Source organism: Onychomys torridus, chromosome 8 (genome assembly GCF_903995425.1).
Source record: "Onychomys torridus chromosome 8, mOncTor1.1, whole genome shotgun sequence".
NCBI classification, from domain to species: domain Eukaryota; kingdom Metazoa; phylum Chordata; class Mammalia; order Rodentia; family Cricetidae; genus Onychomys; species Onychomys torridus.
The window spans coordinates 22,215,365-22,229,317 of NC_050450.1; the positions used below are offsets into that span (position 1 = coordinate 22,215,365).

General features: G+C 39.6%; 1 protein-coding gene across 1 annotated transcript in view; it reads right to left on the reverse strand.

Annotated features, from left to right (window-relative positions):
* Positions 1-13,953, reverse strand: part of Ranbp17 (RAN binding protein 17) — a 327,894-nt gene that overhangs the window by 116,433 nt on the left and 197,508 nt on the right. Inside the window, exons 15-16 of the mRNA XM_036198233.1 lie at positions 10,248-10,307; positions 782-855 (exon numbers count right to left, since the gene is read on the reverse strand). Coding sequence (XP_036054126.1) covers positions 782-855; positions 10,248-10,307 — 134 coding nt within the window. The remainder of the gene's footprint in view (positions 1-781; positions 856-10,247; positions 10,308-13,953) is intronic.

Genomic DNA, 13,953 nt, shown 5'->3' on the forward strand with positions numbered 1-13,953 from the left:
TTTATATGACCAATCTACAGTGAACATTGGCATAGAATTATTTAAGTTTAAAATAGTTCTTTAATTCTCTAAGTTACTCAGCCTATAACGTTAAGTATTTCAGAGGAGAAACATTAAATTTAGAAACAAGCCAAACAGAATGAAAAGAGGAATTATTATGACAAAGGAAGTCAAATGAAGGTAAACCAGTTCTTGCCCCAAATGAATCATCTGGTGGCTCCAAAACTGACTTATGGTCCTGGTGTTGACCTAGCTTTGTCCTGCAAGCAAGACAGGGTTATCTGTGAGACACACAGTATGCAATCGGAAGCACACCAATGTTGGTTCAATATGCAACAGTGTGTTTGTGAGGACAAACCACTCAGCTCTATAAACACATCTCTGCTGGAGCCAATGGATGTTCTATTTTAAGGTGGTTATAACTATAGTTTGCAATTGGTCTTTGGTCATTGGTCTTTGAGGTAGGGTGTTTTGTTTTTAGTTATAAGTTAAAAACAAAATTCTGCCCAACTGAACTGTAGAGTCAATATCTGTAAATCTTTTCAGGGCAGTGTTCTGATATTATACACTATAACCACGTGGACTTCCTGACAAATGATAATGACCTTTAGATTGTGAGTTTTAAGTATTAGAAGTAAGCTTTAATGAAGAACAATGTACACACTAAAATTTAATGCCAAAATTTTGTTAAAAATTAGTTTCGTTAAGAGATTCAAATACAGTAAGATGATAAGTGACTCAAAACAACAGAAGAAAATTAAAAACCAAAACAGATACTCACATTTTTGTCATGAATGTTTCTAGAATATGGTTGTCATCTGTTATTCCTAAGACTTCCGACATACGGGCATACACCTGCAAAAAAGTGTTAAAAGCTTTATCATTCATAGGCAATTTCAAAAGACTATTCAAGTTAACAAGTCTAAAATTCAAAGATCTGCTGCATCCACACTGAGAACATGGAGCGAACACGGAGCTAATAAAGTTAAAATATTACTCCTGACTGCACTGACTTCCCCACAGGAAGCACTTCTCCTTTGGGATGTACATACACTTACACAAACAGACCACACTCATTCTTCACCTATCACACCACATACTTTGTCCTCAAATTTGGGAGCCACCTTTTTTCTTGAAGGTGGGAATAGGCAAGCAAAAGACTGAAAAACAATGTTCAAAAAGAATCTAAACTTTCTACCTATTCTAGATTTCAGCAAAGTATCAAAAAAAATTCAAGATAATGCAAGGTGATTATAAAAGTATTTTTAGAAAACCATGAGACTGTATACCAGCTATAAACTCTCCTTTTATGCTCTCTAGCTTAGAGAGACACAGAGACAGGTCTTACTGTTGACCATAGGACTGAACATCAGCACATGAGAATCCACAGAGCTTCTAAGTGGGCAGAGCTGGTTGCAGAGTTTGGGTATGACTTTTCTAAACTCAGGCACACTGTGCGTTTGAACACACAATACCACTTTGAGTAGAGAAATACCACCAGCGGCCAATGGAACATTCCCTGGTAGTCTGGCAAAGCTGAGAGTAGTTAACACCTCTACACCCCCTATGCTCTGATGGGATTCCAGGTTGTCCCTGCCAGACACCAGCTGCATGGGATCTCTCTTCTGTCATTTTATCCACAGTGATTATGTGGTCTCACCTTCTGTAATCTGTTTATTTACTAAGTGTGACAACTTAGCTTTATTTACACACTAGCTTATATACTGTCACAGGTCATAATAAGACAAATCATTCAGAGTTAAAGGGGTCACACAGGAGAGGAGTGCAGAAGTACTGTATTTGAATTTTGAAGAGTATACAAATCAGAACCTTGTGTTACAGATTTTCAACCTGAGTTCTAGTCTGGAAGCCTCTTCCACAGGCTAGCAGGGTAACTGACAAGTGTACAGGGAGAAAAGGAAGAGGTAGCTGTAGAGGAAGAGAGTAGGAAAGGAGCAGAATGGTGGGAAGAGAGGGAGAAAAGAAAACTACTATTCAATTTTCCACCGTCTCTTCTGTTGACTACAGAGCCCACAGGACAGTATTCCAATGATTATGCAAAGGCTGCTGTGATCACTAGGGGTCCTAAGATACTTGTGGCAGGAGAGAAAGAGAGCCTAAGGATCTTAGTTATCATAATGGTCTCAATCAGAAGCCTATAACCACAAAGAAGGCTCAAAGGAAGAACAGTATGTAGAATTTACATACCACAGCCAGGAAGATTCAAATCAGACCTCTTGGAAAATCTGACATACATGGCTTTTAGTGTTCAACTCTTTCATACCTTGGTGCCAGTATTCCCCATTTTCCACCATTTCTCTCAACCCTAAGCACTGAAGATCTGAGTAATCCGTAGGATTTCTTTGGCTCAGTATCAGCTTTTCCCCATCCCATCATTCAAAAGCCACCTTCCCAAAGGCCTTATTAGCCCACCCAGGCAGGGTGAGCTGCATTTTCCTGTATATTCCCCATGTCCTTTCACATCATAATGTTTAGTTGTCCAAGTCTCCCATAATGCTGGAATATCCTTGAGGGCTGCTATCATGCCGTATTATACCTTATTCTTTGTCTCAGCAACTAAGACAAGTGTACTTAATATATAATAGAAAAAGCAATGGGTGGACCTATGAAGACTGGATTACAATGTGAATAGTCAAACAATGAAATATGCCCCTTTCCTTTAAAGATATATTGAATTATGTGGGCAAAAAAGAAGAGAGAAAAATATTCTAGAGAGTAGCTGGACTGTTACTTTAATCTGTGATTAGCTAGTGCGATCCTGGATGAGACTAATTTGTGAAAGCAGACAACAGTGGTCCCGGTTCCCTGCTGTCTGCCCTTTTCTGCTCACCACTCTTGCAGGGGTGCACCTGTGTTCTTTACCCTGACTGGAATCTTAAAGGCACCAGTGCTTACCAAGGATGAAAACATGAATGAAGTTATTTAAAACAAGCTCTACTCTAGGCCAAAGGGCTCATTTTCCCTCTCGAGTTCACAATCATCTTCAAAGAAAGCAAATGTGCCATAAATGCACTGGACACTGCCGGAAGCTGTAGCTGAGTGGCACATGGGTTTTTGGAAGGGATATGGTGTTATCTCAAGCAGCCCGTTCTTGGTGTATTTTCATCACATCCTCCTCCTTTCTGTTAACTCCTAGTTAGTTTTCTTGTTTTGAATATGAGATGACTACTCTGTACTTCTGTAAAAGGAAATTTTACATTCCAAGACTTTATAAATGCCACTTCTTGGCAAAACTGAGAACTAACCTAACTTTTATTTCCACTATGCCAAGGTGAAAACCTCGTAACTGAACTGTAGCATTGAAAACTGAGGTTCCTGCCAGGAGTCTTCCTGTTGTGAGTTTGCTAGGCAGGCAGTTGTGCTCTGCTGTCAAAACAGTTTCTCAAAGCCTCAGATCTGAAGTGATCACGGTCAGGAGCAAAAGTCGACACTGGCACAGCAGTGCTTTAACCCGCAGTCCTCCTTGTAACTCCACCATTCCTTTTAGCATCCATTAGCTCTGATCCCCATTATCCCGTCTAGAGCTGTGTCAACGCTTCTGTCCTCAGGGACTGCTCTCCACTACCAGGATCTGACAGTCAAGCTTGAGTACTAAGCGGGATCATTACCTCTTAAATCCACTTATCTGATCTACTGAATAGTAAATTGAAAACCTCATTAAGAGCAACAATCTGATTTGTTTTCACGTGTGACAGGGTCATTTAAAATCAATGTATGATTACAGCATTTCTTTTAAAAGACTGTTTCACATTTTTCAAGGTCTCGTGCCATTTGGAAAACATGAAGATAATATGAAAATATCCTCTAACATTTAGAATTTAATAATGTGATAGATACAGACTATTTAAGAGGTAAGAGATAACTTGTCCACTGGGGAATTTCTATAAAGCTATTTATCACAAAGCACAAATCAATAAAAGATTTCTACTGAAAACAATTCTAACATAATATTCAGAGTTCTGAACACTTTCTGCAACTTTTACCATTTCAAAATAATTTTAAAAATTAATTTTCCCAAAACATTTTATGATAGCAAGAAGAAACCACATCATAAAATCCCTTTTCAGGAAGAATGGAGTTGGAAAAGAAAAAGGCTGCTTTCAGCACACAGAAGACTTACCTTGATTTCAGAAGCTAGTAAGGTAATCTGAGACACATGTAAATATCAAATAAAAAGAGATTAAGGTCAGGCAAAGTAGTGAATGCCTCTAATCCCAGCTGTCAAGAAATAGATGCAATGATTTCTGAGTTGGAGGCTAACTAGAATTACATAGAAACTCTACTTCAAAATACCACCACTGCTGCCAAAGGAGAAAGACCAAGTCACCAGTTGCTCTTCCAAGGTTGGATCATACAATGGCAATGAACACACAGTCATGCCTTTGGTTTTGTGTTTTACACCGTCAGGGACATATACCCTGAAAACAAGTATTTGCCTGCTTCAGCCCTTCTGTTTTCCACTTGAGAGCAGAATTAACACTATCTTTTATGTCCACTATGTCCACCACTTTACTAATGCTTTTTAATGGTCAAATGTATAGTTTTGCCAATTCTACTTTATTTTTTTGAAATAGGATCTTGTATTTAAAATCCCATTCACTAAGCATGTGGGAACTGACAAACTTTTGCTGTGTTGTAAACAGCAAAACTATTTCCTGGAGAAAGCTTTCTCCATGATTAAGAAAGAAGAACTTTCTTCTTTGGAAATTTGGGAGCATTCAACGTTTCAAGTCTATTACAGATACTTATAATATCATATACTAAGTATGATCTAGTAGTGTCAGCTTCTTATGTGAATAAAAGTTTCACCCACTATTTAAGCTGTGCTCTTCGAGGGGAGGGGAAATGTCTGTTCAGCAGTGTTGTAGAATTTTAAGATGTGTTACAGTTGCTTATGTTATGGAACATTTGTTTTAATGATGCAAAGATGTGTTGCATTTGTTTAACTCTGTGAGGCTGTGATATTTTGCCTGTCTAAAACACCTGATTGGTCTAATAAGGAGCTGAATGGCCAACAACAAGGCAAGAGAAAGGATAGGAAGGGCTGGTAGGCAGAGAGAATAAATAGAAGAAAGCAAGAGAGATCCAAGGAATGAGAAAAGAAGGGGCCAGCCATGGAGTAAGAGTGAAAGTAAAATACACAGAAGTAAGAAAAGGAAAAAGCCCAGAGGCAAAGGTAGATGAGATAATTTAGGTTAAGCAAAGTTGGCAAGAAACAAGCCAAGCTAAGGCTGGGCATTTATAAGTAAGAATAAGCCTCTGTGTGTCTATTTGGGAGCTGGGTGGTAGGCCCCCAAGAAAAGAGTAAAGAGTAAAAAGAAACCAATAGCACAGCAGTGCTTAGAACATGGTCCTGAACTTAGCAAAAGAAAGAATAGGCTTTGGTTCCAAAGACATTTGGATCTGAATTCTTCTTTTTGATGAGGCACTTTAAAAAACTTTATTATTTTTATTTCTTGTGCACATTTGTTGGTGTGAGAGTGTTGGTGTGCCGCCCCCCCCCCCCCCCGAACTGGAGCCATAGACAGCTGTGAGCTGCTTTGTGGGTGATGGGAACTGAACCCAGGTCCTGAAGAGCAGCCAGTCCTCCTAACCACTGAGCCATCCCTCTAGCCCTAGATATGAATTCTTACTCAGCCACTATTGGTAAAACAAAAATAATAATCAAGAGTAATTCATAACAAAGATTAATAGGTTCTTAGGGATGACTAAATGATAATCCTCTATCAAACACCTTGGCACTTGGCAGTTACTTTATAAATGCTACTTCCCACTATCCCTTTTCATAGGCCTTTCTGCCTAGAAGATTCTGGAATGCTCAGCTAATAATACTCTTTGCAAGAGAAGGCCTTACACACCAAAAGTAATGGGAAGACGTATTTCTCTTGGAGACTGTGTGTGTGTGTGTGTGTGTGTGTGTGTGTGTGTGTGTGTGTGAGAGAGAGAGAGAGAGAGAGAGAGAGAGAGAGAGAGAGAGAGAATATGAATGTGTGAATGCACACAACTGCATAATTAAGATTGTGAAGAGACTGGAAAGTGACATCACTTGTCTTCCTTGATCATACTCTACTTCATTTATTGAGAAAGGGTCTCTTGCTGAACCTGGAGTGTGCCCATTTTTCCTAGCCAGCTTGTCCTGGGGATTGTCTATCTCCTGCTCGGGAGCACTGGAGTTATCCTGCCTACCTGCTTTTATGTGAGTTTTGGGGATCCAAATCATTCATGGAGATTTTAACAGCATAAAGATAACCATCAAGACCATAAACCTTTGAAATTTTCATTAATAATTCTGAAATCTTTATGTATATATGTTGAACCAATTAACACATTCTAGTCACAGAAATTGCCTTTGTTAAGGGGGTAAAACAACTATGTCAATATTTCATGACATAGAACTGTGGTGATATATTGTGCACCCTAATAAAATTTGCCTGAAGATCAGAGACCAGAACAAGCCACTAGATTAAACATACATGCCAGGCAGTGGTGGCAAACACCTTTAATTTTAGCACTTCGGGAGGCAGAGATCTGACTGGATCTCTGTGAGTTCAAAGCCACCCTGGACTACATGAGACTGACTCAGTCTAGGAGAGAAAACAGAGCCAGGCAGTGGTGGAACACACCTTCAACTCCAGTACTGGGAAGCACACATGCCTTTAATCCCAGGAAGTGATGGCTAGGTGGAGAAAGGTATACGAGGTGTGAGGAGACAGGAACTACAGGCTCTTCTGCCTGAAGTCCTTTTGGCTGGGGCTTTTTCAGGCTGAGGAGTTGGTGTGGTAGGAGGTGGTGGCTGTGGCTTGTCTCTCCAATCATTCAGCATTTACCCCAATATCTAGTTCTGGGTTTTGTATTTAAAGACCACTTAACATTTGAGTTACACAGAACCATCAATTCTCTCTTCTTCCTTTCCTTTCTTTTTGTGGTACTGGGAACTAAACCTACTGCCTCATGCAGGTTAGGTTAGCCTCTACCACCTCTATGGGCACAACCTCCTGCACAACAACTCCTTCTACTCCTAAACAGTTGCTGCCTTAGAAGCTACAAGGTACCCATTTTAACTCTGACACATTAAATTAAAACAGCTCATGAAATATATGGAATTTCTATAAATATCAGAAACTGTCATTACAGTTTGAGAATACATGTTCCTAAAAAAATCATCTTAATAAATCCTTGCTATTTTACTATGAGGGTTCTTTTAAGTTTCAGGAAAGAGTGTTTGTATGTGAATAGACAACTTTAGCAGTACAATGTATTCTCCATCTTCTGAACTCATCTAATGACAGATGTTGCTTGTGCATTTATAGGTAGACAGCTTCAATTATTGTTTCATTATTCTCCTTTCCTCAATGTTCTTATGTACAGTTTTTAAAAGGAGTCAAATAAGACAGAGAGGGAAATTAACATAAAAATAGCAACAAAATATTTGGCTGTAAATTTAATAAAGAATGAAAGTAAATCCTGTGCTAATTTTTAAACTGCCCCACCCCCCACCCCCAAGCCGATACTTGGCATTAGGTATCTGCTGCATTCTGGTTATAACTTGTGAAAAGCTAATTATGTCAATTCTTACATCTGAAGTAGATTACAGAACTGGGAAACCCAGAATGTTAGTTCCTAGAGGTTGATGGATATAATGACAGTCACAGAGATTCAATAACAGCCCTCTGTGAGATGTACTCAGAAGCACCACATGAAACAAATTAGAAACAACGAATCTCTCATTGTGTGCAAATATGAGAATAAGAGAAACCCAGTTCTGTAGGTTTTCATAAGAGCCGTTATAATGAATTAAGATTTTTGGATAATGAATTTTCAGAAAATTACAGCAAGTTAATACCCGTAGGCTCTCTATAGATGTTTAAGATGTTATAACTTCTCAAAGGCTTTAGCACATTGTGCACAGGCTCAATGCATAAAATTGGCAGTGCAGTGGAAATCAACAGCAAAGACTTCTGCCATCAGGTGACAGACCTTCTTCAAACCACCTTATTCCCACAAACTTACATCAAATAATGTAAAATTGGTAACATAACCCATCTCCAATTGAATTTTAAAGCACTATCTTAATTTACTGTAGTGATGTGTCAGTTAAGGCGTTGTCTTGTAACTTGAAAAAAACCTGGCTCAAAAAGCACCCACATGGAGACAGTGCCCCGCACAGGACAGTTGCCTTAAGACAAAGGCGCTACTGTTACTCAGGAAAGAATTTGGGACTTGGACATGCAACTGTGCATTATGTATGAGTAAGCAAGCAATTTTCATTATTTTTGTCTTGTGGTCAGTTCAGTGCTTTCTATATGAGAATCCTGTTAAAAATGGAAGGTGTTGCTAGCACACTGAGGTGGAGAAGAATGAAATAATGCACAACACTTCATTACTTAACTGAACCATTTGGAAGGAAGGACATTGAGTTCTTTCATTGACATTTGAAGCACAATAAAACAGGTACACAGTAATAAAGTTAACATTATAGCAAGAGAATTATTGGTACAAACGTCATTGCTGCATATTAAATATGCAAGCTTAGTGATGTTGAATAGATCTATATTAATCTTAGCCAACCTATCCATAGCATTTAAAGTAAAAAATTACTAAATATAGGAATGAAATTAAGACAAAAAAATCCTTTGGCAAAATTTAAGTTGGAAACTAAGCAGAAATGGCTGAGCAATATACTTGCCCTAGTCAGCAGAATCTCAGTCAAAGAAAAGCCAGTGTGGAAGTAAAATATAAATCTTCAATTTGTACTGTAAAAACAATATCTGAACTCACCATCTGTGGTGGCCATCTTGTTAAGGGGACAGGGACCTAACAAATCTCTTAAGAAGCATTCTCAATCTGCTTGAATAAGCTATTGTGTAAAGAAACTTGGAGCAACCACTCTGGCCTCCCATTTCCTTTGCCCCACATCCTGTGGCAGAGCAGGAGCTCAGCAGGCTGGGGTGCAGGGCTGCCGGCTGCTTGTGATAATCCCCTCTCCCAGTAGGGGCCTCCACTGATGCATGGCTAAGAACATGTTTCCTCTTTTGCTTGCATCTCAGTGGGGTTTCCATTCCTGACATGGGCCCAAATCCAGACTGCTAAAGGAAGGTAGAAAAGTTAGAGAACTCCAGATGCTGCCAGAGATAATTCTGGACACGTTTCTAAACAACCATTTATTGGACAGAGAAGTACACGGGTAGTGTGAAAACTAGCAAGACTGGTAATTTTGGAGACTCTTTCCTTCCCACCCCCACAAGCAGAGCTAAGGACTAACTACCACCTGTTCAACAGAATCTGGCTGTTTGCCTCACTTTCCTTCAGGGAGCCACTGACTAAGAATCTTCACCAGCATGAACCTAATGCCTCCCGACAGGCTGTCCCTAGCCAAGAGGGACCTGGGTCGAGTGCACCAGTTATTGGTCACAGGATACACAGCTCATAGAGACTCCTGTGGTGCAACCAGCTGAAAGCCAACCAGAGAAGATGAAGAGTGGACATTTGTCCTGACACAGCTTTGCTCTTGCTGGCTGCCAATTCACTCCATGTCTGGAGCCAAGCTTCTGTTTCACCAGTCTTCTGTGGGTAAAACCACGCTAAAATCCTAGGTGTTATTTTTTTCCAAACCCACTGAAAAAAGATGCAAACAAGGTTGGCAAAGGAAGAAGGCTTGCCTGGAAAGTTTGGGACCATAGATTGAAGGAAGCATTATGAACAAATATTTAAGGGTTTACTTATAATTTTGTGTTATAACAAAGCCTTGTAAGGAAGCGTACAGGATGGTATGATTAGGGTTTAAAACAAAAAAGTTGCTGTATAAAGTTTGTGAGAGGATAAAAGCAGAGGTGAGGAATTAGGAAGCTGAGCATTTTGTTTATTCTGCATGCTTCTTAAAGGTGTCAGCCAGAAACACACTCTGGCACAGGTGTGTGCTAGTTACTGTCCAGTAACAGATACCATTTAATGTAGTAAATAAAAAGTACCCTCTCAGGGATCAAAACTGTTATAATCAAGAACTAGACTGCTTTCACATTAGCTAGTCTTTAGTTAGTCTTACTAATTAGCTGACTACTGAACAACATTTGGCTCTATGCCTCATACACTAGGAATACATAGTATATAAGGAGTCGAGGCAGCACACCCATGCCCTTATCCCTCTGTGCACGTGTCCATCTAGTGACTGCAATGACACAAGCATAAAGACCAGTGATGCCATCATCATAACCAGGTGCTCAACTCACCTTAACTATTCTCCAAGCCTTCTCTGGAACTCTGGAAACATCATTCTTCGGGCGTACAACCTAAAAAGCACAGAGTTTATGGACCTGCCACCTAATGTCAAGAGACAAGAGAAGAGCACTAAGCCTTCCTAATTTCAGGTACAGGAAGAAAATGGCTCAGAATCTTTGTTGCTGTCCCTTAAAATATTCTTGTAACATTGATTTTCATTCTGAAACTTTAGTGGCATAGTGAAGTCATTTTCAAACTCTGAATGTGGTTATATGAATTACAATGGGTTTGCTGCAGTATAATAATTAAAAAAGAATTCAAAAGCCAATTATTTAAGGCTAGCTCCAAAAAAGGAACAAATAAATGATGATGGCAACTATTGGAAGAATCATTTAATACTGTCAGTTTCCAGGAGGCACTTATTTATACTAGGCAAACATGTGGAGCTAATGATGTCAGTAGCCAAGTCATCAACTGATGGCCCAAAGCACACTTAAACCAACAAACTCCGCTGTGTAGTCACATAGATGAAAGTAAACCATGGTGAGTTCTCCACACTTAGTCTGGTTCCTGCACACACACATCTATCCAACCCTCTATGAAAGCACATCTGCTTGTAGCTGTCGTGGGTGTAAGACAATTACTTAGAAGCAATCTCTACTTTTAGCATTGTTTTATTTGCATGACTCTATTTCTGCTTTTCTTTCTGGAGTCTCTTTCCAAAACCATGTTCCATTTCCTACATTAAAAACAGCCTCAAGAAATTGCTCATGGCTGGGTGGTGGCGGCGGCAGCATTGGTGGTGCACGCCTTTAATCCCAGCACTCGGGAGGTAGAGGCAGGTGGATTTCTGTGAGTTCGAGGCCAGGCTGGGCTACAGAGTGAGTTCCAGGACAGGCTCCAAACCTACGCAGAGACTCTGGAAACCAAAACCAAAACCCAAACTAGCCTCTGTAACTTCTGACCTTCTAAGAGATAGTTAACTCTTTATCCTTTCTGGATGGGAGGGAATCTGCAGCATGGTGAAGAATGAAAAAAAATAATCCAGGAATGAAAATTTGTCAGTGACATTCATATTTTTCTACTGTGTCAAGTATGCTCTTTTTATTTTGAGATGGAGTTTCATGTGGCCAAAGCTGGTCTTGAACTTGCTATGTAGTATATATGAACAGATCCTTCTGCCTCCTTCTAGCGTACTGGGATTATCATGGCTGGTGTTATGTGGTCTAGGACTTTATCATGCTAGGCAAGTACTATATGAACTCAGCTACGTTTCTAGCTAGCTCTTTTCACATAGTTAAGTTTCTTTGTCCCATTTTCAATTGCTTTCATATACTGGCCTAATTGATGAAAACTTTTTTTTTTTTTCTTTCTTTCTTTATTTTTGGTTTTTCGAGACAGGGTTTCCCTGTGTAGCTTTGCGCCTTTCCTGGAACTCACTTGGTAGCCCAGGCTGGCCTTGAACTCACAGAGATCCACCTGCCTCTGCCTCCTGAGTGCTGGGATTAAAGGCGTGTGCCACCACCGCCCAGCTTTGATGAAAACTTTTATATTCAAAGCAACTCCCTGAAATATTAATATCTGGTTTTAAATCAGAGGAGGCAATATTTGCAGCAACAGCCTAAATCCTGTTTCTATCCAAGTTTTCTATCTTGCAATTTAATCATAAACACGTAAGAGCCTGATTGGCGGAGCAAGACAGTACACAGGTGCTCAGGAAACATACTCTTCCATCAGTAAGAAAACAACAATGACAACATTTGCTGACTACATATTTTTTAAGGTAATTTCAACCAGGAGGAAACAGAAATAACGCACAATGTAACACATGAGGTTTTGATTGAGAATTCACTACTTATTAGCTTTGCAGATAATCACTCAAAAACATTTTTATTTAATGAATTAATTCTATAACTTTAAATTATTCTTTGATAGTCACTATTCCTCACCTATATAAAAATACAAAGAATAATATAATGAATAATAATATGTGAGGCTGGAGAGATGGCTCAGTGGTTAAGAACACTTGTTCTTTGCAGAGGACCTGGTTTTGGTTCCCAGGACACATGGTAGCTAAAAACCACCTAACTCCAGTTGTGGGGGATCTCAGCCACTCTTCTGACCTCTGAGGGCATCAGTCATGCATGGGATGCAAATATATATGCAAGCAAAACATCCCTACACACAAATAAATCTAAAACAATTAAAAATAATATCACTAATCAGGTAGGAGTCTGGAGGGCTGGTTGGGGCATAGGTTCTGAAGCTCAAGACTTGTGGGATTTTGCCAACTTCAAAGTGATTGTAATATGTAGGCTGATTAACCTTTAAAACCTGACTCCTGGGGTTGGGGATTTAGCTCAGTGGTAGAGCGCTTGCCTAGTAAGGGCCAGGCCCTGGGTTCGATCCTCAGCTCAAAAAAAACAAAAACAAAAAACAACAACAAAAAAAAACCCAAACAAACAAAACCCCCCAAAACCCTGGCTCCTTAAAAAAAAACAAACAAACAAACAAACCAAAACCAACTATAGGATCAGGATGTATGTAGGACCTAATATTCATGGACTCTGTGAAAGGACTGAAGTGGTAAATTAATACAGAGTGTGCAGGAGAGTATGCCTGACACAGTAGCAGCCCCATGTGCATAAGCTGCTGTGGCTACTACTGACGTGTGCTGAGAGGACAGCCCTTTCCCTGTAATCTGATGTGTCAAGTGGTCCTTACCCATTCCTACTGTAGTGACCGCACTTGATCGAGTATCTGGATCACATGTTGGAAACAGATGCATGTTCCAAGTTCTATGTGAAGCGTGTTAGGGATAGTTAAAGAAGGATGGCTACAGGGGAGAAGGGCCTGGTGAAAGGTAGAATAACACCTAACGAAAAATGGAGCACTAGTAGGAGCTGCAAGGAAAGTAATGGGGAGGAGATGAGAAGAAAGGGGAATGCCAGCCCATGATGTCCATCTGAAGGGTCTGAGTGCTCGGTTCTGAAGTCCTCACCCTCACTTTAAGAGACACTGTAGACTTCTACTTCCTACTTCTACCATAAATTTTCAACACACCAGACAAGTAGATGATTTATATTTCCACAGCCAATAAATTATTGAAGTCTTTCCAATTTAGATCAACAAATCCATCTAATTGTCAATTTTTTTTTCAGTACATTCACACCAAGGACTCCAAAGTGACATGAGAAATTTGTAAATTATCTTAAGAAGTTTATGAGGGTGCCCAAGGAGTAGTCACTACTGTAAGAATGGCCTTACTTCTAAGAGTATAGTGATCTTTATGCCACACTCTGGGTTCTGAGTCAGTTTTCCTGTTGGGATGGATTATATAAACATCGGGATCCAGTTTCATTTTCTTGTCACTGCTGGCCAGCTAGGACCACTGCTTCAATCTGTTGGAGGAGAAATAAAATTCCCTTGGGAAATAATTAACATGGGGATAAAAGTCACAAAGTTGATTATGTTAGGACACTTTGAAACAGATCATGCCTAAAGCCCATCTAGGCAATGTGACAGAAAAGAAAACAAACTGTATTGGTTTAGAGTAGGGTGATTTTGTGAAACTTTAGTTCTGTAAAGTGATGATAATCATATCTAGTTAAAAAAAACTATATGAAAAAAAATGAATACTTTAGCCAAGTGTTCAGTTTCAAGCAGAAACTCTCTACAGGTTGGAATATGACTTACTATCAAACTATATTCTCACTG